General features: G+C 45.2%; 1 protein-coding gene across 1 annotated transcript in view; it reads left to right on the top strand.

Annotated features, from left to right (window-relative positions):
* Nucleotides 1-16,998, top strand: part of LOC137893175 (nuclear receptor subfamily 6 group A member 1-A-like) — a 69,253-nt gene extending 52,255 nt beyond the window's left edge. The window contains exons 4-11 of the mRNA XM_068738621.1: nt 5,598-5,828; nt 7,218-7,273; nt 8,749-8,909; nt 9,720-9,950; nt 11,608-11,862; nt 13,861-13,982; nt 14,062-14,214; nt 16,868-16,998. Coding sequence (XP_068594722.1) covers nt 5,598-5,828; nt 7,218-7,273; nt 8,749-8,909; nt 9,720-9,950; nt 11,608-11,862; nt 13,861-13,982; nt 14,062-14,214; nt 16,868-16,998 — 1,340 coding nt within the window. The remainder of the gene's footprint in view (nt 1-5,597; nt 5,829-7,217; nt 7,274-8,748; nt 8,910-9,719; nt 9,951-11,607; nt 11,863-13,860; nt 13,983-14,061; nt 14,215-16,867) is intronic.
* The last annotated feature ends 7,382 nt before the right edge of the window (nt 16,999-24,380 follow it).

The raw sequence follows: 24,380 nt of genomic DNA, 5'->3' as shown, positions 1-24,380 counted from the left end.
CAGTTCACACACAAACAGCAGCTCTGGGAAGCTATTCTGACATCTTGCAAAGAGATTCAAGCAGAAACTCCCCCTAAAACTCGCAATTTCAGTGGTTGCAAGAATTGTGCAGCTCCTATTAAATAAGGATTCCTCTGTGGGAATGTGAAACGACCTGTTACGATGTTTCTGACTGAAGGAGCTTTGGATTTCAGTAATAAAGAAATCACCTCCTAATGCTGCAAATTACACAAATGACCATTTTATGTTCTCCACAACCTATAAAATGTTTTTGAAACTCTTGTTGCACATTGGAACAGTGCATTTTATAAAAAAAGTATCAATAAATACTATTATCATTGGATATTACATTGGAGGGTAACGAGGGCAAATTGGACGTCCATGTAAAAAGAGTGACATATATACGGGACAGGAATGGGACATTTTGAAGCGGTGTTACGTTTGTGGTCTCCAAGGTTTAAAAAGCGACCTAGTACTGGGTACTATTTTTTACGAACACCTGCACTGTGATTCCAGTGTCTTTATACCGATGGTATCGACTTGCCGCACTTCTGTTACGCTCACCAATTCTTTGCATAATTTGGAAAGATTTTAACAAAGATCCTGGCTCTGAACCTTTAGCCATTACCACTCCATCATTTGATGGATTGTCTCCTGGCTCCCTTTCAGCATGTTATCCCGGGAGGTCCAGCAGTTTTTTGAAGTAGTGAATTTAAATTCCAGAATATTCTCTAAAAGCAGCGCGAGGCGTTTTTGTAAGTGAAAGCAGCCCCTGTCATTTACCCGCAGGAGACGGACGACTCCCCGAAGGTGACGCACGTCCAAACGCGCTTCCTGACGTGGAATTCCACTGCTGTCCAAACGGACTTTACTATGAAATCCATGTCTCCACTGTGATGATCATTTGTGCTCGCTGGTTAGAGCCAAGAGAAGCAAGAAATGCAAAAGTGTTTCCTTTTCTGTTGACAGAAATACATTGTTCGAATCCCAGTTGTGACATGTTGCACGTCGACTCACTGAATCCTACCTCATCTACTTCCTTTTACAATAGTCCATGTTAGAAATGGCTTCAGGTAGTCGCAGGCAGACACGATGAAGACCGAAGCTCCCGCAAAGCGAGTTCATGTCATGAATATTTAAGTGTCATCAGCAGACAGGAGAGGGAGGAGACATAGGATGTAACAATCTGGGATCAAGTGTGGGAAGGTGTGACTCGCTCGGGGTTTAGGGTGGCCATGCACTTGAAAGACAGGGTGATAGATTTGGCAAATAAGCCCAAGTGAAGGCAACCAATAGCCATTGTGTTTTCAGCCAGCGTGTGAAGGAAGTCAAGCGTTTCACATGGGGTGGCCAGAGGAATATATGGAATTGATGTTTTCTCTGAATGAGCACATGGCCAGACAGATGGCTGCCCGAGGAGGGGACTGTCCTCCACCTTTTATGATCAATGCTCAGGCCTACTTACAGTAGCATCATGCTACACTGTAAGAGCTAGCACCCGAAGCGCTTCACCGAGGATTCAGATGGTTCTGTTTATTCTACAGAGTTCTGCTCACGGGACCCGAGAGCTCTGTAGAACCTTCGGACTGGAAGTAGCTTATACAAAGTGCCATGGTACTTTTACTAGGTTAAGGCTCTCATCTTTCTGGTAACCCCCCCCCCAAAAAAAGTAAAGTATTGCTTCTTTTCTTAACATCGTGGCTGCTGAAGAGAGCAGTCAATCTCCTAAATGGATGTTTGCATTAGTCCAATGACAAAAAGCTGACAATTCACTTCATTATTTCCAAAGGTTTTCATTGATGCTCCAAATAATCAAATTATTTTTTTAAATAAATATATTTAGCCTGAAGAAGGTGTACCTCAGTAATCATAGAGAAGAATGTCAAAAAACAGACGGTAAAATATTGTGTTCGCTGTCCTGGAGAAAGTAAACCGTTCAGGAGAGTTGAGCTCGATCTATAGTTTAGTATAAATGATCCCTTATAAAAAAAAGTTGGTCCTCACTTAACGACGAAATCATTCAGCGACAGGGTCTTCAGAACGTAACTCCACATATCAAGCTGCTGCATTCCTGTCATGCTATTGTTTTAGCTACTGCATTATTTGCAGTGCGCAAACAGCAGTTGATTGATTAATTATTCACCCTGATTACAGATAACTGTTTGAGCAGATTTTCACCCATCTGTCTTGGGTTTTCTTCGTCTCTTGTTGTAGGACATTTATATATTTTGTGCTTTTCGTTTTTTTTCCCAATTGATGAATTGATATCAAAGTAAAATCAGGAGATGGAAAAAAATGAACAATGGTAATCATTAGTGTGACGCTCTGGAACGAAGATGATTGGCGAATAGGAGAGAGGGCATTTCTGCTACTGTTAGCGCTTCCTCTCAAAGTCGTCTTAACTTCTGTGCCGTATTGAGTTAATCACCGAATGGTTAAAGTTTAATCCCGGGGTGGGTTCACCGTGTCATGGTCCATTGTCTCTGTGTAGGACGGCTTCCCCTGAAGTCTTCTGCAAGCAGCAAAGTTAAACCTCACACCATTTTAATGGTAATCTGTCTGGGTTTTAGAAGTACTGTAGTCACTATTGGTAATCTTGAAGAGGCTTTATGCCATGTGGGCCCCCTACCTCCTTCTAATTACCTTTAGAACACGAGCCCTGTAGCCTGCTCTGAAAGCCCCCTCCCTTTGGGAGGCTTAGCTCTTAGCGCAGTTGCATGCCTCTGAAGAACTAGACCTTAAATTATGCACACAATAAAGCCCAATCCTTTATTCAGATAATAAAGTTGATATCACGTTAGCTCATTCGTCATAACGTTGAGCCTTCTAATTCATGATGGGTGGGGCCGTGTTACACAAACAATCACAATGAATGATTTAATTGTTGTCTTGTATTTATCTGATCCAGAATAAGAGAATAAATCTAATCCCGCTTAAAAAATAATACGCATGTAGTAACAAGCTTGGTTGTACATTTGATGCAGTCATGTTCGTATTGCGAGCTGAATGCTTCAGTAATGACAGGTACCTCGATATTTCTGTCTGGACGCGGTGAACTGGGACAGGTGGTGGCCTGGATGGGTTTTAGATTAGTGGCTTTAGTTAATGTTATAACTTCTGTTGGGTGATAATTTTCTTTCTTTATTTAATATTAGTTACTTAAATACGTTTGATTGTTGATCGATGGAGTAGTGTGGTTTTCTTAACCTGATAACCTGATGATAGTAATAACAGCAATAAGCTTATCCATATATTTTTACATTGTTTGTAACTTAAATAAATAATAGTTATTTAACAGCATGTTAAGAAGTAGTTACATTTGTTTTATATTACATTACATTTAGTTACATTTATACTGTGTTACGGTTACAACTGGCCCTTTGAGAGCAGCCATAATGCTGATGTGGCCCTCGGTGTGTCAAACAGGTCAGAGGCAGACCAGACCTGTTGCAACCAGTCTGCTGTTCTCTGTAACCATGGCATCCAAACCCATCTGTTAGTGGGGTGGTGGGCAGCTTTCTCTGTGTTTTCTAACCTTAATGGCGTGGACAGCTTCTAACAGTGAGGCTGCTGATGTGCTTTATGTCGCCTGGAGCTAGACGGAGGGATTGGATTGATGCCATTTACCATCATAAATAGCATTTAGTAGAGTATTTGTCATTGAGGACATCCTGTTTTACACAACTTACTTGCTGTGAACCACATCCCCCTTCCTCCCTCCTCCAGCCCCTAAATATCCTCACATCATGAAAATAATTATGGCCCTTGTTTATTTTCATCCTGTGTAAAAACGATTGCGTTTAATAATCAAGAGAGCATCAAAGACGAGCATCCAAGCAACGATTGCCTGGTCTGAACTGGTTCTGATTTCAAAGCAGTGGAAATTTGTACACAAATTAGAAGAGAGCGATTCAAAACTTTAAAAGAAGCTGTAGGTGCTGGATGGAAGTTTTTCCTTGCCTCCGTCGCCGAAGTTCTTGCTCTGGCGGGTCAAGTTGGGTTCTGTCTTCCCTGCAGGTCTTCTCTGCTACTTCTGTAAAGTGCATTGAGATAACTTTTTCTTATGATCTGGCGCCATAGAAATAAAATGTAATTGAATAAAATTGAACATGAAAGAACTGGAGGTAACTAGAAATCCCTTTACGCAGCATGTTGACGGCGGACTGTCGTGTTTTTGTTGCACCTCTGTTCTCTCCTCTTCTGTAATATGATGAAGTTTTGACACCGTAGCCGTTGCTTAAAATCTGTATCGACACACGTACAAAAAAGAGGCAACCAATAAGATCGGCAAGAAAAGGAGGGGGGGGGGGGGGGGCTTATCAAGCAAAAAAATCTACTCAAAAATCGCATAACTTTGTTAGAATAACGGTTGACCTTCAACCCCAAGCTAAAACAAGGGATGCCACTTTCCAGAGTGATCTCCTTTTATTTCTTTCATTTTCTTGTTCCAGTGGAGGCATCGTGGCCCTGACACCGACACCGACACCAGACCCAGTCCAAACTAGCAAAACCAATGATGACTGACGGAGAACATCTCATATGGAAATTATTGCATTGTTTCAGTCTGTACCACATTCAATTATTCAATGAATAGAGGGAACAATTTGAGCTCGCCTCTGTAATTCACTGGTACGTTACTCTGGCATTGATTTGTGGAACAGCGCTCAGCCTTTCCCAGGTGTGTGTGTGTGTGTGTGTGCGTGTGTAAAGGCAGGTGACTGTCCCATTTGATTCAGTAGTAATGAGCTGTGTTCTAAAACCTTCTACGAAGCTCATGTGAACCGCGCCTTTGGCTATGAGCTTTGCGTTAAGGGCCGTGGTTTGTTCCGTTACCTCTGCAGTCATGTTGACAAAGGGAGCCGTTGATGTGTCGCGGATGGACCTTGTTCTGCTCATGGTAGAATTACGTTAAGATAGTTTTACCAAGCAAAGTGTCATTAAAACGAAGCCCATACCAACTGGCTGATGGCCGTAACACTCGGCATGGCGCCGCGTCCCCTTTCATGTCATGTTCATAGCGGTTTTAAATGGCTTGTACACATATTTCCACCACCTGCTGGCAGTGATGTACGTAATATATGTACAGGCAAAAATGGTCTTTGTGAAATATACTCCTTTGTCGTTGGACGAACGATGAGACAGTCTTCTACTTGCTCCCTCCAGATTCTGGTCGTCCAGTCGTTGCCTTGGTTTGTCTTCTGCAGTGTTTGACCTTTAAAAGAACAACCAACACTTAGTTGACCATTGGACGGAGCAAACCTCCGCCAACGCCCTAACAATCAGAGGCGTCTTCACATGATACCTCTGTTGTCTAAGAGGAAAGAAAGGAGACGCCAAAAATGGTTGTCTTTGTGTTGCTGCCTCCCGTCAGAGAAATATACACCAGACGTCTCGGCTCCCTGTCCTCATTCCTGTTACACCTCCATTTTTCCAGAGTAAAACTTTGGGCAAAAAACTCCTTTGGATTAGCCAATGCTTGAGTTGTGCTTCAGCCCCAACTGCCCCAATGACCTCAATTAAAAACCCCTGTGGATGAACCAGCGTGTGCATAAATGGCTCTTAAGTCTTCCTTTTCTCCTCTTAATGTCTCTCTGCAGATGATCCGGCTGACCAGCGTACTTGCCTTATCTGCGGCGATCGCGCCACAGGCCTGCACTATGGCATCATCTCCTGCGAGGGCTGCAAGGGCTTCTTCAAGCGCAGCATCTGCAACAAGCGCATTTACCGCTGCAGCCGTGACAAGAACTGCGAGATGTCACGCAAGCAGCGCAACCGCTGCCAGTACTGCCGCCTGCTCAAGTGTCTGCAGATGGGAATGAACCGCAAAGGTACAGCATTGTGTTAGTTTTTTATTCTACCCTTCAATGAACCATTCAGATGAACGAGTGTGTTGACCGATCGGTCTCTGCCTCATAGCCTTAATGAGACATCATCCACGATTTATAATGAACATACTTTTCAGAAGTTGGACTATACCGTACCATCAATCCTTTTTTTGACTGATCTTATTTTTTTTTAAAAATCTTATTTTGAGAAATCGGGGATTTGATTTTCATGAGCCGTCAGCCATAATCCTGGAAATAAACCCCACCAAAAAATGTTTAGATATTTCAATGTAGGTGTCATCAATCAGAAATATGTAAAAGTGTCACTGTTTAATTGAAATTGAGTTTTTTCTTGATATTCTAATTTGTTTTGATGTGAATCATCTGAGTTTTAAGGTTTCATGGTCCAGCCGGTTCTTAAAGTCACGCCGGAGGCTGCCGTGCATCAAAGCCCCCCAATAACCTCGGCTCTCCTAGACAGACTGACAGTTTCCATTCAGCAGACCTGAGACGTCTTCATATAGGAGGTCTCTCTTCAGTGAGCATATGATGCCCCCTAGCGGAGGAAAGCCGTAACTGACGTTACAAAGTCCCCTCATTTAAATGGACTGCACTTTTATAGCGCTTTCTACACCTTCACGGTCCAAAGCGCTTTACATTAAGCCTCACATTCACCCATTCACTCACACATCCGCACGCCAGTCGGCGACGGCGGCCATGCAGGGTTCAGCGTCCTGCCCGAGGACAGTCGGCCCACCGGACGACCTGCTCTACCAACTGAGCCGCAGCCGCTCCCTTTCATTCATTCATTCATTTTCCAACCGTCATCGGGTCGCGGTCATTGGGTTGGCTCCGAGCTGGAGCCAATCTCAGCAGTCAATGGGCGAGAGGCAGGGGACACCCTGGACAAACCGCCAGTCCATCGCAGGGACTACACAGAGACACACAACCAGCCACACACACACACACTCACACCTACGGGCAATTTAGTGTCACCAATCAGCCTAGGCTGCATGTCTCTGGTGGTGGGAGGAAGCCGGAGAACCCGGAGAGAACCCACGCAGACACGGGGAGAACATGCAAACTCCTCACAGAATGGCCGCAAGTCGGAGACGAACCTGCGACCATCTCGCTGTGAGGCAACAGTGCTTACCACTGCGCCACCGGGCCACCTAATTTTCCAAATGCTGTTTGTTTCTGCTGGACTGTCGGGATATATGATCTTTGAAATCGTGAGAAAAATCCTCCCATCCACATAAAATGAAACAAACTGGGACGTGGATTGTTTTGTCCACTGGGTCGAGCTATGATGCCGTACCGTGACGTCAGTCAGGTTCTGTTGACGGACTGGATGCACATTGAAATGTATTTTTTTCTCTCCTTGCTGCACAGCAATCAGGGAAGATGGCATGCCAGGAGGGAGGAACAAAAGCATCGGCCCTGTTCAGGTAAATCCCCCCCACTCCCCCCACTCCCCCCGCTCCTTGTTCAGTCTGAGGGACGTGACTCCGGGCCTCCAAATGGTTTTTCCAACCAGTCTGGGGACTTGTTGGCGTGTCCACAATGGATTGGGCATCGTTTAGGATTCTGATTCCGATTCTACTTCTAAATGGTTCTTGATAAAAAAATTTTTTTTCTCAAAACAGGCCACCATCTTATTAACTCATTGAGTGCCAGTTATTTTCAACTCAGATATATGCTGAGTGCCCCAGTTTACACGCATTCTTCCCGATATTCCAAGCCCCACATAATATTCTTTACTGTGAGTATGCACACGCCGAACCTACCAAATGAAAGAGTAAAGTATCTTCTTTCATCAGAAAGAGGAAGCGTGTTCCTCCCATTTTTCATTCCGGAGCGATTGGCTGTTGAAGAGAGGCAGATTTCAATGTCAGGGTTGGCAGTGAATGTTTGGGTTTCAAAAAAAACGTCTTCAGACGTGACTGGCACTCAAAGAGTTAAAAGCAGAATTTGTTTGAACCTTTATACAAAAAAGATGTGAGCTGAGCAGCTGGTCGTGACTATGGCCCCCGAACACATGCCTGCTGAAAGGGATGCTCCACCTCTGAATGCAGAACGCATTGATCCAAATTAAATGTGTCCTCTTGGGTGAATCTCCGTCCACTGTCCACTAGTGACGGGATCACTCAGGATGAATGCTAATACCAGGAGCCCCTGGCTCATTTCCAGATTGACCTGCTCACCGTGGATCCGTGCAGATCCCCGACACATGAGCGAATGGTTTTGTATTTGGGAGGACTTGTGTAGGAGCCCTGACCTTGTTGCACCGTCAGCATAATCATGTACAGTATGTGAGGATCGTTTCCTATTCAGCTCAGGTTTCATTATTAACTCTGCTGAACGAACAAACGGTCAGAAAAATGTGTGACATTAGGCAAAGTACCTCCGAGCTACCATTCCCGGGGACACTGGCGTCCATTCATAGGACCTCAATTAGCAAGAACGCCTGCTTCCATTCAAAGGTGCATTTATTTATGAGCCCAAAAGAAGGACCTCTCTGTCATTAACATGTCATTAAGTAGTTGTTTCACTCAATGTGCTCAATTGATGGAAGTGAAAATGAATTGACCCCAGCACAGATGCAAGACGCCGCATTTCCCTGTATGCTAATCCCTTTAAAAAATTAACTCTGTGTGGAGCGACAAGGATTCTATTTTTGTGTGTGTGTGTGTGTGTGTGAGAGAGTGCGAGATCTAATCAAAACACACATCCACACATACTTGTTTGCTTCCTTCCTTTCTTTCTCTCCATCTTTGTCTCATTGTATGATTTTGTCCTTGCTCCTCAGCTTCTTAGTGAAAAGCTTGCTGATGCTAGTGAATGCTAATCACGTAAACAAAGTGCTTCTAGTCACGTGGCTGTGCTGTAACAACCCCCCCCCCCCCCCCAAAATGTGTTCTAGATCACGGAGGAGGAGATCGAGCGAATCATGTCAGGGCAGGAGTTCAAGGAGGAAGCCCCGGAGCACACTTGGGGCAACAACGGCGACAGTGACCACAGCTCTCCCAGCAACGGCGCCTCCGAGGGCAACCAGCCATCACCCGCCTCCACTCTGTCATCGAAGTAAGTCGCTCGTCTCATCGCCGCCGTCGTGCAGAGCCACGGCGAGGCGCATGAGATAATGAGCTGACCCTGACGGTCTTCACCTTGTTCCCATCTCGCCCAGACTTGAGTTAAGGTATTCATCAGCCGGAGAATGCCTGAATGCGCAGCTCCTCAGGCTCAGCAATGATAGCAGGCACAGAGGAACGGGCTGCACTATCTGGCGTCCTTGCTGCGGAGAGCACCGCATTGTCTATCGACGCTCACCAAGGACAAATATTGTCTCGCGACTCTCACGATGACATTTATTTGAGTCTGCTTCTGTGCAGACGTTTGGTTTATCGCCGCAGCCGCACAGTTTCAGAGCTATTCAGAGCAATGTGCATATTATCAAAGGAAATCTGAGGCGAAATGAACAACAATAACAGAATAGTTCTGCAGCGCAGGCTGTGGCTTGCAGATGCAAATTACGTTGTCGGCTTTTGTGCAGAGGTTTCCAAAGAAAGGCGGATCTTTCATAGGTTATGTGAGGTTTTAGCTCTGCACCACTTCCCTCGACTATAAGTTAAGGTCATGAAGTTTAGAGTAAAAATCCTGACTGGATGGAGCTGAGTGTAGCTACGAGCCTGGTTAACTGATGAGGAGGTGGCAAAAGGCACAGAAGAGATGCAGCAGGGTTGATATATTTTAAATTAGTCAGTTTTAATTTGAGTTCTTTCTTCTTGGCTTTGGGAATTGATCTATATTCAGCGTAGTTCTACAGTAATTCAACATTTAGGAGCTGTGAACCAATGAGGAGGATATTGACCCTTGACCTTTGTGTCATTCCAGCCGCTCTGTGGAAATGAACGGCTACACGGCGGCCCTCAGGGACCAGTACATCAACACCTCAATGTCCACACACTACCAACTCCTCCCTCACCTGTTCAGCTACGCCGCCCAGTCGGGCTTGCTGGCCCCGCAGCCTCGCAGCCTCTACCCACAGTCCCACCCGCTGGTGCTGCAGTTGGTTGCTGCTGAGGACCTGGCCCCCCTCACCACGCCTATGCTCATAGAAGATGGGTGAGCAGTCCAGATATGAGATCCACATACACTCATCCATTCCAAATTCATCCTCTTCATCGCCTTTCTAGCTTCACTGAGGCGGATCTTTGTCACTTCCTGGCCCACAACAGGTTCCTCTACTCCCCTTTGTTCTCTCTCATTTTCTTCGTTCATTAATTCCTCTAAATACTTCTTCCATCTTCCTACACACTACTGACCTCTGTCAACACCTCCATCTACCCTTCATCACTCTAACATGCCGAACATCCTTCCCATCTCTGTCTCTCTGTCTGTACAGATCCTTCTCTCCCTCTTCACTATCTAACCTGGCATACAGGTCATCATATGACCTCTGTTTGACCTTTGCCTTGCGTCTCGTCTCCCTGTACTCCTGTCTACTCTCTTCTGTCCTCTCAATGTCCCACTTCTTCCTAGCTAACTGTCATGGTATTTGTTTCATGTCACATTGGGAACGTCCTCAGCGTGACCTCATCAGACGCTTCTAATGTATTCTGCCAGCCAGGATTGGCTGGAACTCAGTACTTCAGTGTCAGCAGGGGAAGAGACCCTCCCCCTATATGAGGACCTGACACTGTGCTGCCCATAAGGGAAAAACCTTTTGTCACTACGAGCAGACGTTCCCTCTCCTGTGCTAAGTGCTTCTTCGTGAACTACCGTAACTGTTCACTGGCATAGGCGAAAGCTATGTCAGTGGGAACTTTGTTTGCGTCGTAGTTAGCCGGGAGCTATCACTATCTGTTTGAAGTAACAATACTTTGATGGCTAGCTCAAAAGAAACTCAACTTCATGATAGCAATCCCATCCAAGCTACTGCTAGTCTTACCAGGCAAACGCACAACAAAGACGCAACACTCCTTACAACCCGCCTGGAAATGGCAATGTTCCCAGTCGGTGTCTGTTGGTTCCTAACCATACCAGCTTATCTTTAGCAGCCCATAGCAACCAGCTCTGGAGTTGATGGATAAGGCTGTGATGATGGCTTCCAAATCTGAAGCTGACCCGAGCTGGGACAGTCAGCTGAGGTTCAACAAAACCTTTCCACAGGAATTGGATAAACTGGCCTCACTGCCCCTCCTAATTATCTAATGCAGGGGGAGGGGCTCTGAACTCATGATCGTTGAGTACGGTGACGATAACACTTCACTTGGTCTGTCGGGCCGGGTTGCAAAACCCCAAACCGCAATGAAGGTTGAGAAAAGGTTGTCTGACATGGAGAAGACATTTAGTGTGGTCAATTTATTTTGGATGGGCTGGCGACGCTTCTGGGGTGTACCCCGGCTCCCGCCCATAGAAACGCTGGGATCGGCTCCAGCAAAACCTCTAAATCAAAAAGGCAGATGAAGCGGACATGAACAGTGTTAATATTTGCATATGTCGACGCCATTTCTGCTGTACATATGTACGTACGCACTCACATCGCCGCTGCCAGTGCATTCCGCTCGCCGTAACAGCGCTCCCTTGTCTCTAAACACTTACTTTTAAAATTACTGAAGCCCGTCATAAGTCCGAATCGTCGTTAGCGACGACCAGCTGTATAAATATTGCTTTATTTATGTCATGGCTTCAACCTGCTGAAGCCAAATGCACACAACAAGCTAACACTGTTTAGCACGCAGCCGCCCACGCCCTAAATTGCTGCCTCACTGCGTCTCAGGTACAAAGTGACCCAGGTGGAGCTGTTTGCCTTGCTGTGTCGCCTGGCGGACGAGCTTCTCTTTCGCCAGATATCCTGGATCAAGAAGCTGCCCTTCTTCTGCGAGCTGTCCATCGAGGACTACACCTGCCTGCTCAGCTCCACCTGGCAGGAGCTCATTCTGCTCTCCTGCCTCACCATCTACAGCGCTCAGATCTTCGGTGACCTTGCCAACGTCACCGCCAAGTACACGCCATCGGACGATGAGCTGCAGGGGTGAGCGAGCCCTGCTTCCTGTTACGGTTTGATGCTAATAAATAAATGTTCACTACCGGTCCAGCATCAGATGAATAAATTAAGCCCTGTCTAGAGAATGGAATGAAGAGGCCAGTTTCTTTAGTCAAGTAGAAAAGAGGCAGAGCTGAACGTGCATGAGGTGGGAGGTCGGCACCTAATAATGATTCAAATTAAAAGTATGTATTTTTTGCGGGGGGGGGGGGGGTCCTCAGTGAATATCAGACCTCTCCTACACTCTAATGAGGACCAGCGCCCCTGTTGAGGGCAGCGTTGCTGTTTTTGGGTGGGTGATCTCCGTCTATTACTCTGTAATGGTGAATTCTGCCTCTGTTCAACGGCCAGTAGCTCTAGAACGAAAAGCACGAGGAACTCACTCTTCTTTCTGATGAAAGGAGAGACTCTCCTCTTTCATTTGGCAGGTTTGGTGTTTACGTAGACATACAGAATACATAATATTCTGTGGATCTTGAAAAACGGGGCAAAGTGAGCCGAAACGGCTGCGACTATATCCCACCTCGGGCTTGATGATTGGCAAATTATACTTTCCAACAAGAAAAGCACTCGGAGAGCGCAGACCTCCTCCAAGCAGCTCGTTCCCCTCCTAACTGGATCTACACCGTCCACATGGTGATCTGGATCAGCACCAAAAGGTTCTAGATTGTTTTTGGTATTTTTAATACACCAACCATGAAAAGTCAAAGTGAATCAGAGTTGATGTATTTTTAACAGATTTTTGAATCCGAACGAATTAAATTGTTTTCAGTTACCGTATTTTATAATGGAAAAATGTATTTGAATTATGAGCCTGGTGCAGGAACAAGTTCTCCTCGAATGTCAAGGTATTACTGTGTTTTCTTTCTTGACCTCATTCTGGATCATACAGTTTGCATCATATTGCATATCGAAGCGCTTTATGATCTTTGGTAAGTGAATTTAATTCATATTTTACAAGATACGATTTTTGAAAAAGCCTCAATGGGAAGATCTGGATTTGTTGCTTTCTGGGGGGGGGGGGGGGATCCATACGGATATCAGGATCACTCTCTAAATTGCCGTTTTTCCGTAATCCTGCTAATAAACAGACGGACACGCCCTCCTTGGCTGAGGTCAAATGGGTGGCATTCAGATCAGTTGAAGGCAGCTCCGCCCACATTGCCCTCAACTGAATCGGAATCTTTGACGTCTGCACTTAAATATGAACCTACTTAAACATTAGCCTAATAACTGACATAGTTACCCTCACTCATGTGTGTAATCGGTTAGCCACTCTGCCGTCATGCTGCCCCCGCTCTCTCCTGTTGATATCAGAGCGATATAGCATAAACGGTTTTTACCTCCAGAGACTTGGGAATACTGTTGTTGGGTGAGGGCCAGTGAAGTGGACCGTGGACGGGAGGACTCCTCTGGACGGAGCTGTGGCTAGCACCGTCTGGCATGTGAAATGCGCGCATGTCCCGTGCTAGCTGGGAAAAAGACGTGTGGGCGTTTGGCACTGTGTAAATCAGGGCAGAATTATCTGACCTCATGACATACATTCTCCTAATATACAGCGCCGTTCTGTTGTTTTGGTCCATTTGCCTGCAGTTAGGACGCCATATCTGATTTACAGTGGCAGGAATGAAAGGGTCAGAGAGATAGAAGCTTGAGCGGCGCTGGAGAGACGGCGAATTAAGGTCTGACGGGGGGAATTGAACTTGATGAATCTTTCTCTGACAGCTGCAGGATCAGCCAGACATATGTGAAGCCGTGTCAGCAGACCTGGCAGATTCCCTCCCTAATTTCTTCATGCGTACTGAAGCATAGAACCTAAAGATAAAGGCGCATGAGGGGTTTTCTGGTTCTTGAAGTGCTTTTTTTGTGTGTGGATTTAATAGGAATGTGTGGACAGCAAACCCGCTAAAACTGCCTTTTGTTTTGCGGTGTCTAGAGATGTTCATCTTTCCTGTGTAATTGACCGGCCTGTTTCTGATTCCGCAGCTTCAGCGAGGATGGCATGGAGGTGATGGAGAGACTGATATATCTGTTTCGCAAGTTCCACCAGTTGAAGATCAGTAACGAGGAGTACGCCTGCATGAAAGCCATCAACTTCCTCAACCAAGGTAGCGAGGCGCTCTCTGCTGCATTGTCTCGGCTCCTTCTGTCTTCCCCACACGAGTCTGTCCTCCTGTGTCTTTGCAGATATCAGGGGACTGTCCAACGTCTCTCAGCTCGAGCAGCTGAACAAGCGCTACTGGTATGTATGTCAGGACTACAGCGAATGCAAGTACCCGCACCAGCCCAAACGCTTCCCCGAGATCATGATGTGTCTCCCAGAGATCCGCTGCATTGCAGGTAAGGCCTCTGAGTGCAGGTTAGTACAACGTGCACATCCTGTTATGTGTTGTAATCAGCACTGATGCGATTTAATCCTGGTAGTCGTAAAGAAATGTAAAAGACTGATGATGAATTACCTATTTAAACCACAATATCCAGTATTTTTTTTTTATTTATATCACTTTATTTTGCAGTTCAGCAATAGATTCATAGCAAATTTAAAGATTTTTTTGTTTTATTATTATTATTATTATTATTATGTAGAATCCATCCAGATGCACATTTCACACGGAAATGTGCATCTGGATGGATTTGTGTTGTGCTCCCTGATGATGTTCACAACTTTCACTCAATGGCAGAGTGTTCTGTCATTGTCCTAAAATATTTAAATTAAATAAAACACATTTTTAAACATTTTCATAAAACTCATTGAGTGCCATTAACGTCTAAATAAGTTTTTTCTATGTTTATTCACTGCCAACACTGAAATCTGCCTCTTTTCAATGGCCAATAACTCCTGAAACAAAAAATGGTAGGAACACACTTTTTTCCTGATGAAAGATGAGACTTTAATCTTTCATGTTGTAGGTTTGGAGTGTGCATAGTCACAATAAAGAATATTCTGTGGGTCTTGGAAAATCTGGAAAAATGCACAAAAACTGGGGCGCTCAGCCTATAGCTGAGCTGAAAATGGCTGGCACTCAATGGGTTAATTGATATGTCCTCTCTTAATCAGGTGATAACTTTGTCACGTATTCCTAGATGGCCGAGGTGCATGCTCCCTGAACACATCCTAGGGCTTCTCATACTTCCTGCAGCGGTGTTTCTCATCAGCCCTACGTTCGAGGCAGGGCTGCTGTGCCTCTATTGCAATTCAACATTTTGTAGGAAATATGCAAGGGCAGAGTGGAAAGTTCTTTTTTTTATCCTAGCTGGCTGTGGAGGTTGTAACAGCACCAAATGAAAGTCTGTAAAGAAAGGAATAAGTCAGTGAGACAGTAGGACAGGACAATTGGGACATTTTGGTGATGTGTTTGAGGAGGAGGTTTGGTGGAGAGATAGAGGCCCCCACCCTACACGACTGCGTCAAATTTCATAAACAAAGGTCAATAATCAACCGAAATATTGATGAACAGATTCTGAAGCTCCAATGTTAAAGACAATTTCAAACGGATCCATAATCCAGGATCTATTCTGGATCGCCACCAAAATGTAATAATCTGTTCCTGGTAACAATTCCATCAAGATCCCTCCAGAAGCTTTTGATTTATCTTGCTAACAAACGGACAGACAAACGAACGCCGGCGATTACGTAACCGGAGGTAAATATTGGGAGACGGTGAGATCCCGATCTTCTGAGTGGAAGACGAGGCCGACCGAGACGTAAAGGTTCCTTCGTACCGCGTTTACGCATGAATATAAATCCGTTTGTTTCACATAGCCCGTCAATGGCCACATCTTTCCATACGGAGGTTGTAGTAAGACGCATTACTACTGGTACTGGAATGTGTACTGGTGCCACGGTCGCAGGTACTTCTTCCTGTGAGTTATTTTCCATTATGGGATAATATCTCCCCAGACCAGATGGGGGGGGGGGGGGGGGCACGTGAAACTGTTGGGGTGCAGCCTTTAATGCAGCACACTACTCTGGTTCATCTCCTAAGTTCCTCTCATCCGTTGGTTAAGGCGGCTGCGTCTCCTCAATGCAGCAGCTGCTCATTTGACCTTTTAGGGCCGCACGATGACGCAGTGGTTAGCGCTGTAGCCTCACGGCAAGAAGGTTGCACACTAGTCAGCTGAGATCCGTATTTGAGCGGCTGAAGATGAGATTGGCACCGTCCACGTGTTCTTCTCCTTTAATCCAGGGTTCCTGGTCTCTGTGCCGAAGACGTTTTGAAGGTTTCGTTGCCTCGTTTTCTAGCTCGTCTCCACATGTTATGCAGAGCGCCTCACTTGATGCATGACTCACCTGTTGATGAACCCGTGTTTTAAATCTGACTCCTGGTTTGTCGTTCTTTTCTCGGAGGTTGCCGGCTCCTCTTCTTCCTCCTCAGTTGGCCGTTTCCCCTTTGCAAAGAAGCTCTCCAAAGACGTTTGTCCGAGACGTTTACGGCTTTATTATTCAACTGACCAAGAAGATTCACCGGCGATTGTTAATTTGGAGAAAATCTGTTTGGTTTTTCAAAATAAAACACCTTTTAGACTTTAATTATCGATGCACTGTGTGGCGCGGTAACAAATGCCTCATGGACCGGTACCGAGCCGCGTACCGGTGGCTGGGCGCCCCGGTCTATGAAACGCAGGTACTGCTGCCTCAGTCAACACATGACTTTTGATAAGGGAATGCTGACATCCTAAAACATTAGGGTGGCGTCATGCTGCCATTGGTTTCTTTGCTGTAAGTCAAGAAAACAAGAGAAAGGCCCTCATTGCAGCCCTACCCCCCCCCCCCCCCCCTTAGCTTTCAGCGTGAAACACTGTCGGGAGGTGAATGTCGCTGACAGCATCTCAACACTGAGCAAAAAAACTGTAGTTAAAGGATGAACTAATGCGTGAAGAAAGAGCCGTCCGAGTCTAAATTAATTGGTGCAATAACATTTACGCTGCAGAGCGGCCGCGCTGAGCTAATGCTGAGCTAATGCTGAGCTTGCATGCTGTGTTTTCTTTGCAGGGAAGTTGGTGAACGTCCCTCTGGAGCATCTCCCCCTCTTGTTCAAAGCAGTCTTGCACTCCTGCAAATCCAGCCTGACCAGCTACAGGAGCGGCCCGTCACCCTGTGTGACCACCTCCCCCGGGAATTAGACCCCCCCCCCCCCCCCCAGGGACTGGTCTCCCCTCTTGTGAATGTGACAAGCAGCTAGTTTGTTTTTGTAACGTTTTTCTTTATATATTTATTACACGACAGAGCTGAATGTATGCTGATTTACACTGTGCACATGCTTCTGTACAAAACAAATGCTCGTAGATGCATTGGTCTTTGGCGTTTACAAGTGTGTATCCAGTTTGCTCAATGTGCCAGTGTTGCTACTGTTAGAGCTAGACTTTTAAAAGAGTTTATTTTATTCAGACGGAGGCAGGGAGACACGCGGCAAAGTGTTTCAAGACTACCTCAGGAAGAAGATGTTGTTGCTATTTTCAGGTACCTTTTTCTGCTGTTGCATGGAGAGATGCCCGGTCTAAATCCAAATCCCTGCGGGTACTTTGGCGCCTCAATCAGAGACTGAATGTTCAAAGGAGCTGGGTGAATCAAAGCGGGTTTTTATCACTCCTGAAATGCAAAATAAGTCCGCTTGATCTGCATGAGACGTCCTGCAGATTGTAGGCGGTCTAGTCGATTTAACATTCCATGAGTTAAGGTGACAGTTGTTCGATCTGTGGTTGGGTTTTCATTGGAAAGGAGCATACGGGTATGTTTTACAATCATAGACTGGGGGCGTTAGGCTTTATTGTTGGGGATGGGGAGCACAGCTCAGTTTTGCTGTTTTTACTTCTGTTTTTTTTTTTTTTCCCCCTCCTTTTTGACCGAAGTGTTATGCAATGCTTTTCTCCAAAGCCCATTGATGGGCAGGAAGCTGATAGCTCCACCAAAAAAAAGATGTCTTATCAATGAAGGATGAGAATAATCAATCTGTGTCAGAGGGGAGGACCCTCAGCTGGAGGATGTTGCCTAATTTCATTCTAAACGCTGCTAAAGCTGCACACACACACGGCCCTCCGCTTCTCGTCAGATGGCTGGTTTCTTTCTGGGCTCTGTTTGCCCTGCGCCAAACTATTCAAAAGCGCCACTGAACAGATCGTGCCAGTCTTAGATGCTGTTTTCAGGTCTTGACCAACCAAATTTTGCACAAATCCAAGAACGGTAGCTGGTCTAGTCGGTAGTCGGACCTGATCCACATCCGGGGGGTTGGTTCAGGGGTGCTCCTCTGGGTATCGCTGGGCCAAAGGGAACTACATTTAGCAGATTATCATTTTAACCTGGCGATCATTGGCATGAGTGTGACTGATCCAGCCCGTGTGTGTGTGTGTGTGTGTGTGTGTGTGTGTGTGTGCATGTGTCAAATCATCCAGACCAGGTTTAGAGAATTCAGGCGACTTCACTCCAGCTTGCCTAGCCTCTTTGCCAGATATGCACATTGTTAAAGAAGCCATAGGGAATGGCCTATTTTTTAAGTACGAGATGCTCATTTCGACCTGCTTGACGTGTCTCCTCGGAATCGTCGGGTTTTTAGCCGTTTCACGACGTGCAGACAGAATGCAGTCCTCGCAACGACTCTTCTTTGCACGCGATGGGTGAGGCTGGGCGACCCCCTGATCACGGCCCACCCGGTGTGTTCCTCTCGCTCAGGTCCTGCTGACCTGGATCTAAACAGGGTAAAGTGAGTGTTATGAATTGCATTCAGGAGTTCCTCAGTGCCCACACTGGTGCACTCGTAGTGTTAGTAGAGTTAGGTTCCAGGACATTGTAGGTCCTCTGTAGAAAAGTGTTATTTTTTTCCTTTGACGCCCCCCCCACTCCACTCAGAGTTAGGTGGAGTTATTTGAAGACGAGGCGTGCAGGGCGGAGGTTTACAGCATCGGTGGTGGACAGAGTGGGAACGTTTCCAGCTCCCATCCACCTCTCTGCAGCCTTAATGCCACCACTAGAGCCCCGCCCCTTGTTCCGCATTCAAATGTTCCGGTTAGTCGCTTTTCCTTTTTTTGACTTTTATACATTTTCATGTACCTTTGTAGTTTTATGGTGAATGTTTTTTTGGATTATCATTATTTTTCACATATTCATTGTCCCTTTTTGTTTTGGAGTGAAGACGACCCCTGTCATTATATGAAATTGTTTTAACACGCATTCATTTCAAGAAAAGTATTACTCAAATAAAGAAAGCAAAATGTTTTGTTTTTTTTGGTTGTTGTTTTTATGCACAGCGGTGACTTTGTGGAGCCTTTATGTTCATTTTGAATTCGTTTTGTTAATGTGATGTTTTGGAGCCGTCTGTGTTTCTGACCTTGAGTGAAATGACATTTTCGACCAATAAGATTCCAATAAGAGTTTGTGAGACTACGTAAAATCTGTCTGCCCTCAGGCTTCTGAGGGATATTTTCTCACTGACTTGCAGTGGAATCTCATCATCCGGTCTTATAGTTTTATTGTAATGATCTATAATGCTGATAATTCAAGTACTAGTAGCCTGCCACCCCCAAAAGAGGGGAGAGGAATGAAGTTTGGCATCTAAATAGAATATATCTATTTTTTACCCTTTAATCTCCACCATCTCACAGATATATTCTTTTATGCAACAAAAGCCTGCATTTACAAATGAAAAATCCTCCTCAATGCTTTACCACTGCTTTAGCACAAGTAGAAGAGAGCGGCTCAGGGTGGCCTGCAACAAAATAACTCCATCTCAAAGTAGATGCAGGAATGCACTGAACATCACAGGCTGCAGAGATCTGACAGTGGAACGCGATCTGAAAGGGGATTCTCTTTTTTCCTTTTAAAGTGGTGGCAAGCGAGATCAACGCAGACGACCTCCCTGCTTTGACTTCACAGCCATCGTATTTCCATAAGCTTGACTAAAGTGTACCATTTTATTTTCTGCATTTTTATTTTTGTTTTGTAGACGAGGGATATGGCATTTGCGACTTCTGTGCTGAAACTACCTCTTTATTTCTCGTCGCATTGCTTGATGACAAACGGGTGATTTTTGTCTTTATTTATTGGTTTCACTGCACCGATGTTCTGTAATTTTGTGTCTTATTTCACTCGGTGACCTCTCAGATTTGAACCAGCGGTGACATCTTATGACTTTTTTAATCTTCTCTACCTCACACTTTGATTTGATTTAGCTCCGACCTTCCACTGTAAACTTTGTAACACACTCTTAATCTCTTTTTTTCAGGGATCTTCCTCCTGTGTGTGTTTTTTTTTTATTGCTTTGTATTAGCATCATCTTTGATTTCGCTTCTGACCTGTTATCATGAATTCAATACCAAAGAAGAAAGCATGTCGGCGGCAACGCCAGCACGCCGACTACGCGTTCACGTGACGGCTGGACGTCCAGTGCTTTATTTTCCCGTCTTGGATCTTTTGAGAATACTTCTTGTTATCTTGTGAATGGCTGTTTGCTGTGTACAGTTTTCAGTATGTGTGATATATCTTTTTTCTTCTTCTTTGTGCTCCATGATTGGGAAGGTGGTTCGGGTTAAGACGGAGCGGGAACAATCAGATTATGATATGAAGCAGTGATCAATGAGGAAACTGTGAATAGCCTTATTGGCATTGAGGTCGGAGCTCTGCCTTTGACATCTAGTTTGGACGCCTTTCATTCCCATTGAGATCCACAATCAAACTGACTGTTTTTTTTCCATGGGAACCAGAAGTATCATTGGGGTATTACTCCAAATGTTCACTTTAAGCATGCTGGGATATCTCAGGTTTGAGCATTGATATGCTGTCATTTCTGCAGGAACCTATGCAGCTATTCATTCATGCCCATTTCAGTGCAGAGACCTCGCACCAGTGTCCAGCCTCAGAACCGTAACCCTGGGAGGAGGCGATCTGGACCACAGTGTGTTCCAATAAGTTGCAGCTCAGTTGACGTCCAGGGGTCCTGCCAGCTGAGACGCACGTTCCATGGTGGGTGGAGTCTCCCTCGCCACTATTAGAATCCTAATGTATAGGAGCACAAGATAAATAAAAAAACAGAGTGAGATGGGGGGGGGGGGGGGGTAAAAAGAGATGGCATAGCTCAGGGAGGGTATACATTACATAATATCATCGCCTGTGAACAGACCGCTGAAACACCTTGATGTTCCTCTCGTCTGCTCTTGTTACTTTAACTACCTGTGAAGAATGTGATCCATTATTTGTTAAAGGCATGTTTAGAATGTGTTAGGACTTGAAACCAAATAAATGTGAACGTTATGCAAGAACGCAGATCCGGTCTCCGTGGTTTTCCTCCGTTCTCTTCAGCTCTCTGTGCGATAACTAGCCCAACAGTGCTGGTGGGAGATGGACGCTGCTCTCCCCTCTGCCACCTGGTGAACGGTGTCCAGCTGAGCCGCTGTGGTTGGACATGGAATTTTACCCCCCCCCCAAGGGACACAGTTCTGCAGGTGGATGTGACGTGATGTCAGATTGCCCAGAATGCTAGGTTTCATTTTCGGTGAAGAATCTATGCAAGTTTAATTATAACTGGTGCAATAAATAAAATGAAATGAGTGAATTTATAGAAAGGTGCTGAGGGAGATCACATATTCAGGCAATGTCTGATCAAACACGTGATTGGCTTAAATGTCGAGTCAACAGCCATCCATTTTCTTGTAAACGGGTCGATGGCAGTCGTCTGGTACACCCTGGACAGGACGCCAGCTCGTTGTGGGGCGTTGAGTCAACGCTACGTCTGCTTCAGTTAATAGAACACTTGTAGCTGACTGTGATGTAGTGGTCAGAGTAAACGTCATCCATAGACTACAGACAGGATAATATAGAATCTGCTCAATGTATTTTGTAGGGGTGCAACGATTCACAATTCACGCTTCGGTTCGGTACTTTTTTGAAACAAAAAAAAAGATAAATTTCCGTTTTTTTAACTTTTAGTTTGTGGAAATTGAAAATTTGTTTCAACTCAAAAGTACAGTTTTTAAATTAATTTAAATGTATCTGGTGCAGCTCTACCTGACATGTTCTGCTGTGCGTACTTAGCACCATATAAAAAAATAAATAAATGTGTCTGATGGAGGAATCTCTCATATTCTGTGGGGCATTCTTTGCAGCAGAGTAGAAATTGATCCTTACAAAATAAAAGCTCTACCATGCCCATCTTCTGGGGTATCTTCTCAGCAGCATATTAAACAGGTTCCTATCATTAATCTCTCTCTGATGGAGCTGTACCTCACCCATCTTCTGGAGTGCTACTAGGACACTGAGCTTGTAATGGGGCTCAGGTGTCCCGAAACCCTGCGTTGTCCACAACAGAAAAGGGTTGCATGTCGGCAGCAATAAAAGCAGCATCGCTCGGTCGGTTTCTTTTGCCCTCTTTCAATCACGTGCTGATGGCTGTCTAAACGACCCGGGTCCAGTTTGTAGCTGTGCTGCTTGTTGAGCGCCTCATCAGAAGTTCATAAAATGAATACAAAATTGCGTATTGTTCGATTCATAGGCCGCATCAAACCGAGACCCTTGTATCGAATGGTTAGATACATGTGTTGTTGCAGCCCTAGTATTTTCTCATGTTGCTTTGTATGTTTATTAGTACATGGGTTGATAAATGGGGTGTCGGGATTCTTACAATATTAGTTTAACATATATGAAGCTGATGACAGTCTGGCCTCGTCCGGCTCAAGGTAAAGTCGAGCTTTTATTTCAGGTAACCGGCTCATAATAGGCAAAATGCACTTTTCCTCAGATGTTGTAGAAAAACTAAACTCCGCCATCTGTCTGTAAATAACATTAAAAGAAAAGCGTAAATCAATTCTAGTTGGAGTTTGCCATGTTTCTTTAGAGCTCAACAGGAAAGAGGAAAGAAAAGAAAGTCTTCCTTTATTAATCCCGTGTGGGGATTGATGGAGAGATGATTGAGTAGAGGGCAGGCCACATAGCAGCACCCAAGGGAGCAACTCCTGGGTTTCTGTGCCTCGCCCAAGGGCACCTCAGCAGGACTCAGGAGGCAAACCTGCACTTCTCCAACCACCGGTCCATGCGGGTCTAGAGCCGGCCACTCTGGTACCAAAGCAAAGCCATTATGGACTGGTCTTATAGACTTTAAACATGCATTGCATACACGCCAGAGTATTGATACGCAACATACTATTTCCTCCCCTTTGTGTGTAAAGCATCGAAGTGACCAGCTGTCGGCTGAAACGTTTCCCGTGCTCTTCATTGTACTCAATACAAAACGAAATGTAACTTCCTCTCAATGAGACATGCATGGATGTCAAAAAATTAAAATAATCTGACGAACAGAACGACAAATGATGGCAAAATCCGGTCCTTCCCGGCAGATGGAATTATACTGGAGAACTAAAGAAAAAAAAATTATCTTCGAATTCTACTGTTTTTGTTTCTTTCTGACAATTGTGCCTTTGTACAAAGAATAAATATTTGAACACAAAAATGTAATAGACGTGATTTATTTTCTCTTTCTGTTGGATTTATGCGTCCTGCATGAAAGTTATGTCCCCATCATCCACTGCATCATCTTTAATTTCTCTAATATAATATAAAATAAATGACATGTTAGTGAAACCGTATGCACACACACACACACACACACACAGGTTATCTTGTCACTGAGCGATGCCTGTTGCCAGCGGGGCTGCTGATTGCATCATGACTTAGGCGTGCTGGAGGTCCAGGAGGCATCACTTTATCTCTTCAAGGCTGACAGAGTGGCTTTTGACAGGCTGTCCTAACCCTCCCACCCCCCCAACAAGCTTCTAATCAAATCAGAGTTGGTCAAGGCTACGGATCCCCCCCACCCCCCCGGGCACAACAACATCGCTGACGAGTTAGGGGGGCCAGAGGATGGAACTTATAAGAGTGCAGGACCTCAGCCTCGCTATCCGAAGGGAGATCTCCCATCGGGACAGATACTCCATTATTAGCGTGGAGGGTGTTTACTCGCCTGATACGTTGGTGTTTCTGGGCTCACCTTGGCACAGAGCGTCAGACACTGTCCTTCACAAGTGACCACCACTGCGATGGCGTTATCTGCAACTTAAGTGCAACATCCGCTTTCTGTCCGATCAAACATGTAAATGTTTCACACACAGTGATAAGAAGCGATTCAAACACGCAGGACCACCGCAATCGCGTATAAATACAACACGGGTAATCACGTGTACCATCGTTGCCAGGATCAAACAGTGAAATTCTCGATTTGGTTGGACATGAAAAGTGTAGTACTTCAAGAGTTTTCACTGCATGTAAATACGATGATGTGAGTATCCCTGGTACTTGCTCCGTATCCCAAAATCTCTGTTGACAGTAGTAAGCATGAAATGAAGTTGAAGTGAGGTTCATAGGCCCTAGTGTGTGCCATTGAATGTGGCGCTAGTGCTAGTAGCATTGGGGCGTCATGTAGGAGTGCTTGGATCAGTCAATAGAATTATGTGTGGTCCACATTCATAGAGAGACAAATAAATTAAATACCTATCAGAAGACTCAAAAAGAGGCCAAGAGGAAATAT

This window comes from Brachionichthys hirsutus, chromosome 4 (assembly GCF_040956055.1).
Source record: "Brachionichthys hirsutus isolate HB-005 chromosome 4, CSIRO-AGI_Bhir_v1, whole genome shotgun sequence".
Lineage (NCBI taxonomy): Eukaryota > Metazoa > Chordata > Actinopteri > Lophiiformes > Brachionichthyidae > Brachionichthys > Brachionichthys hirsutus.
Note: the sequence above shows the minus strand (reverse complement) of the source record. Positions and strands in the feature narration are given on the sequence as shown.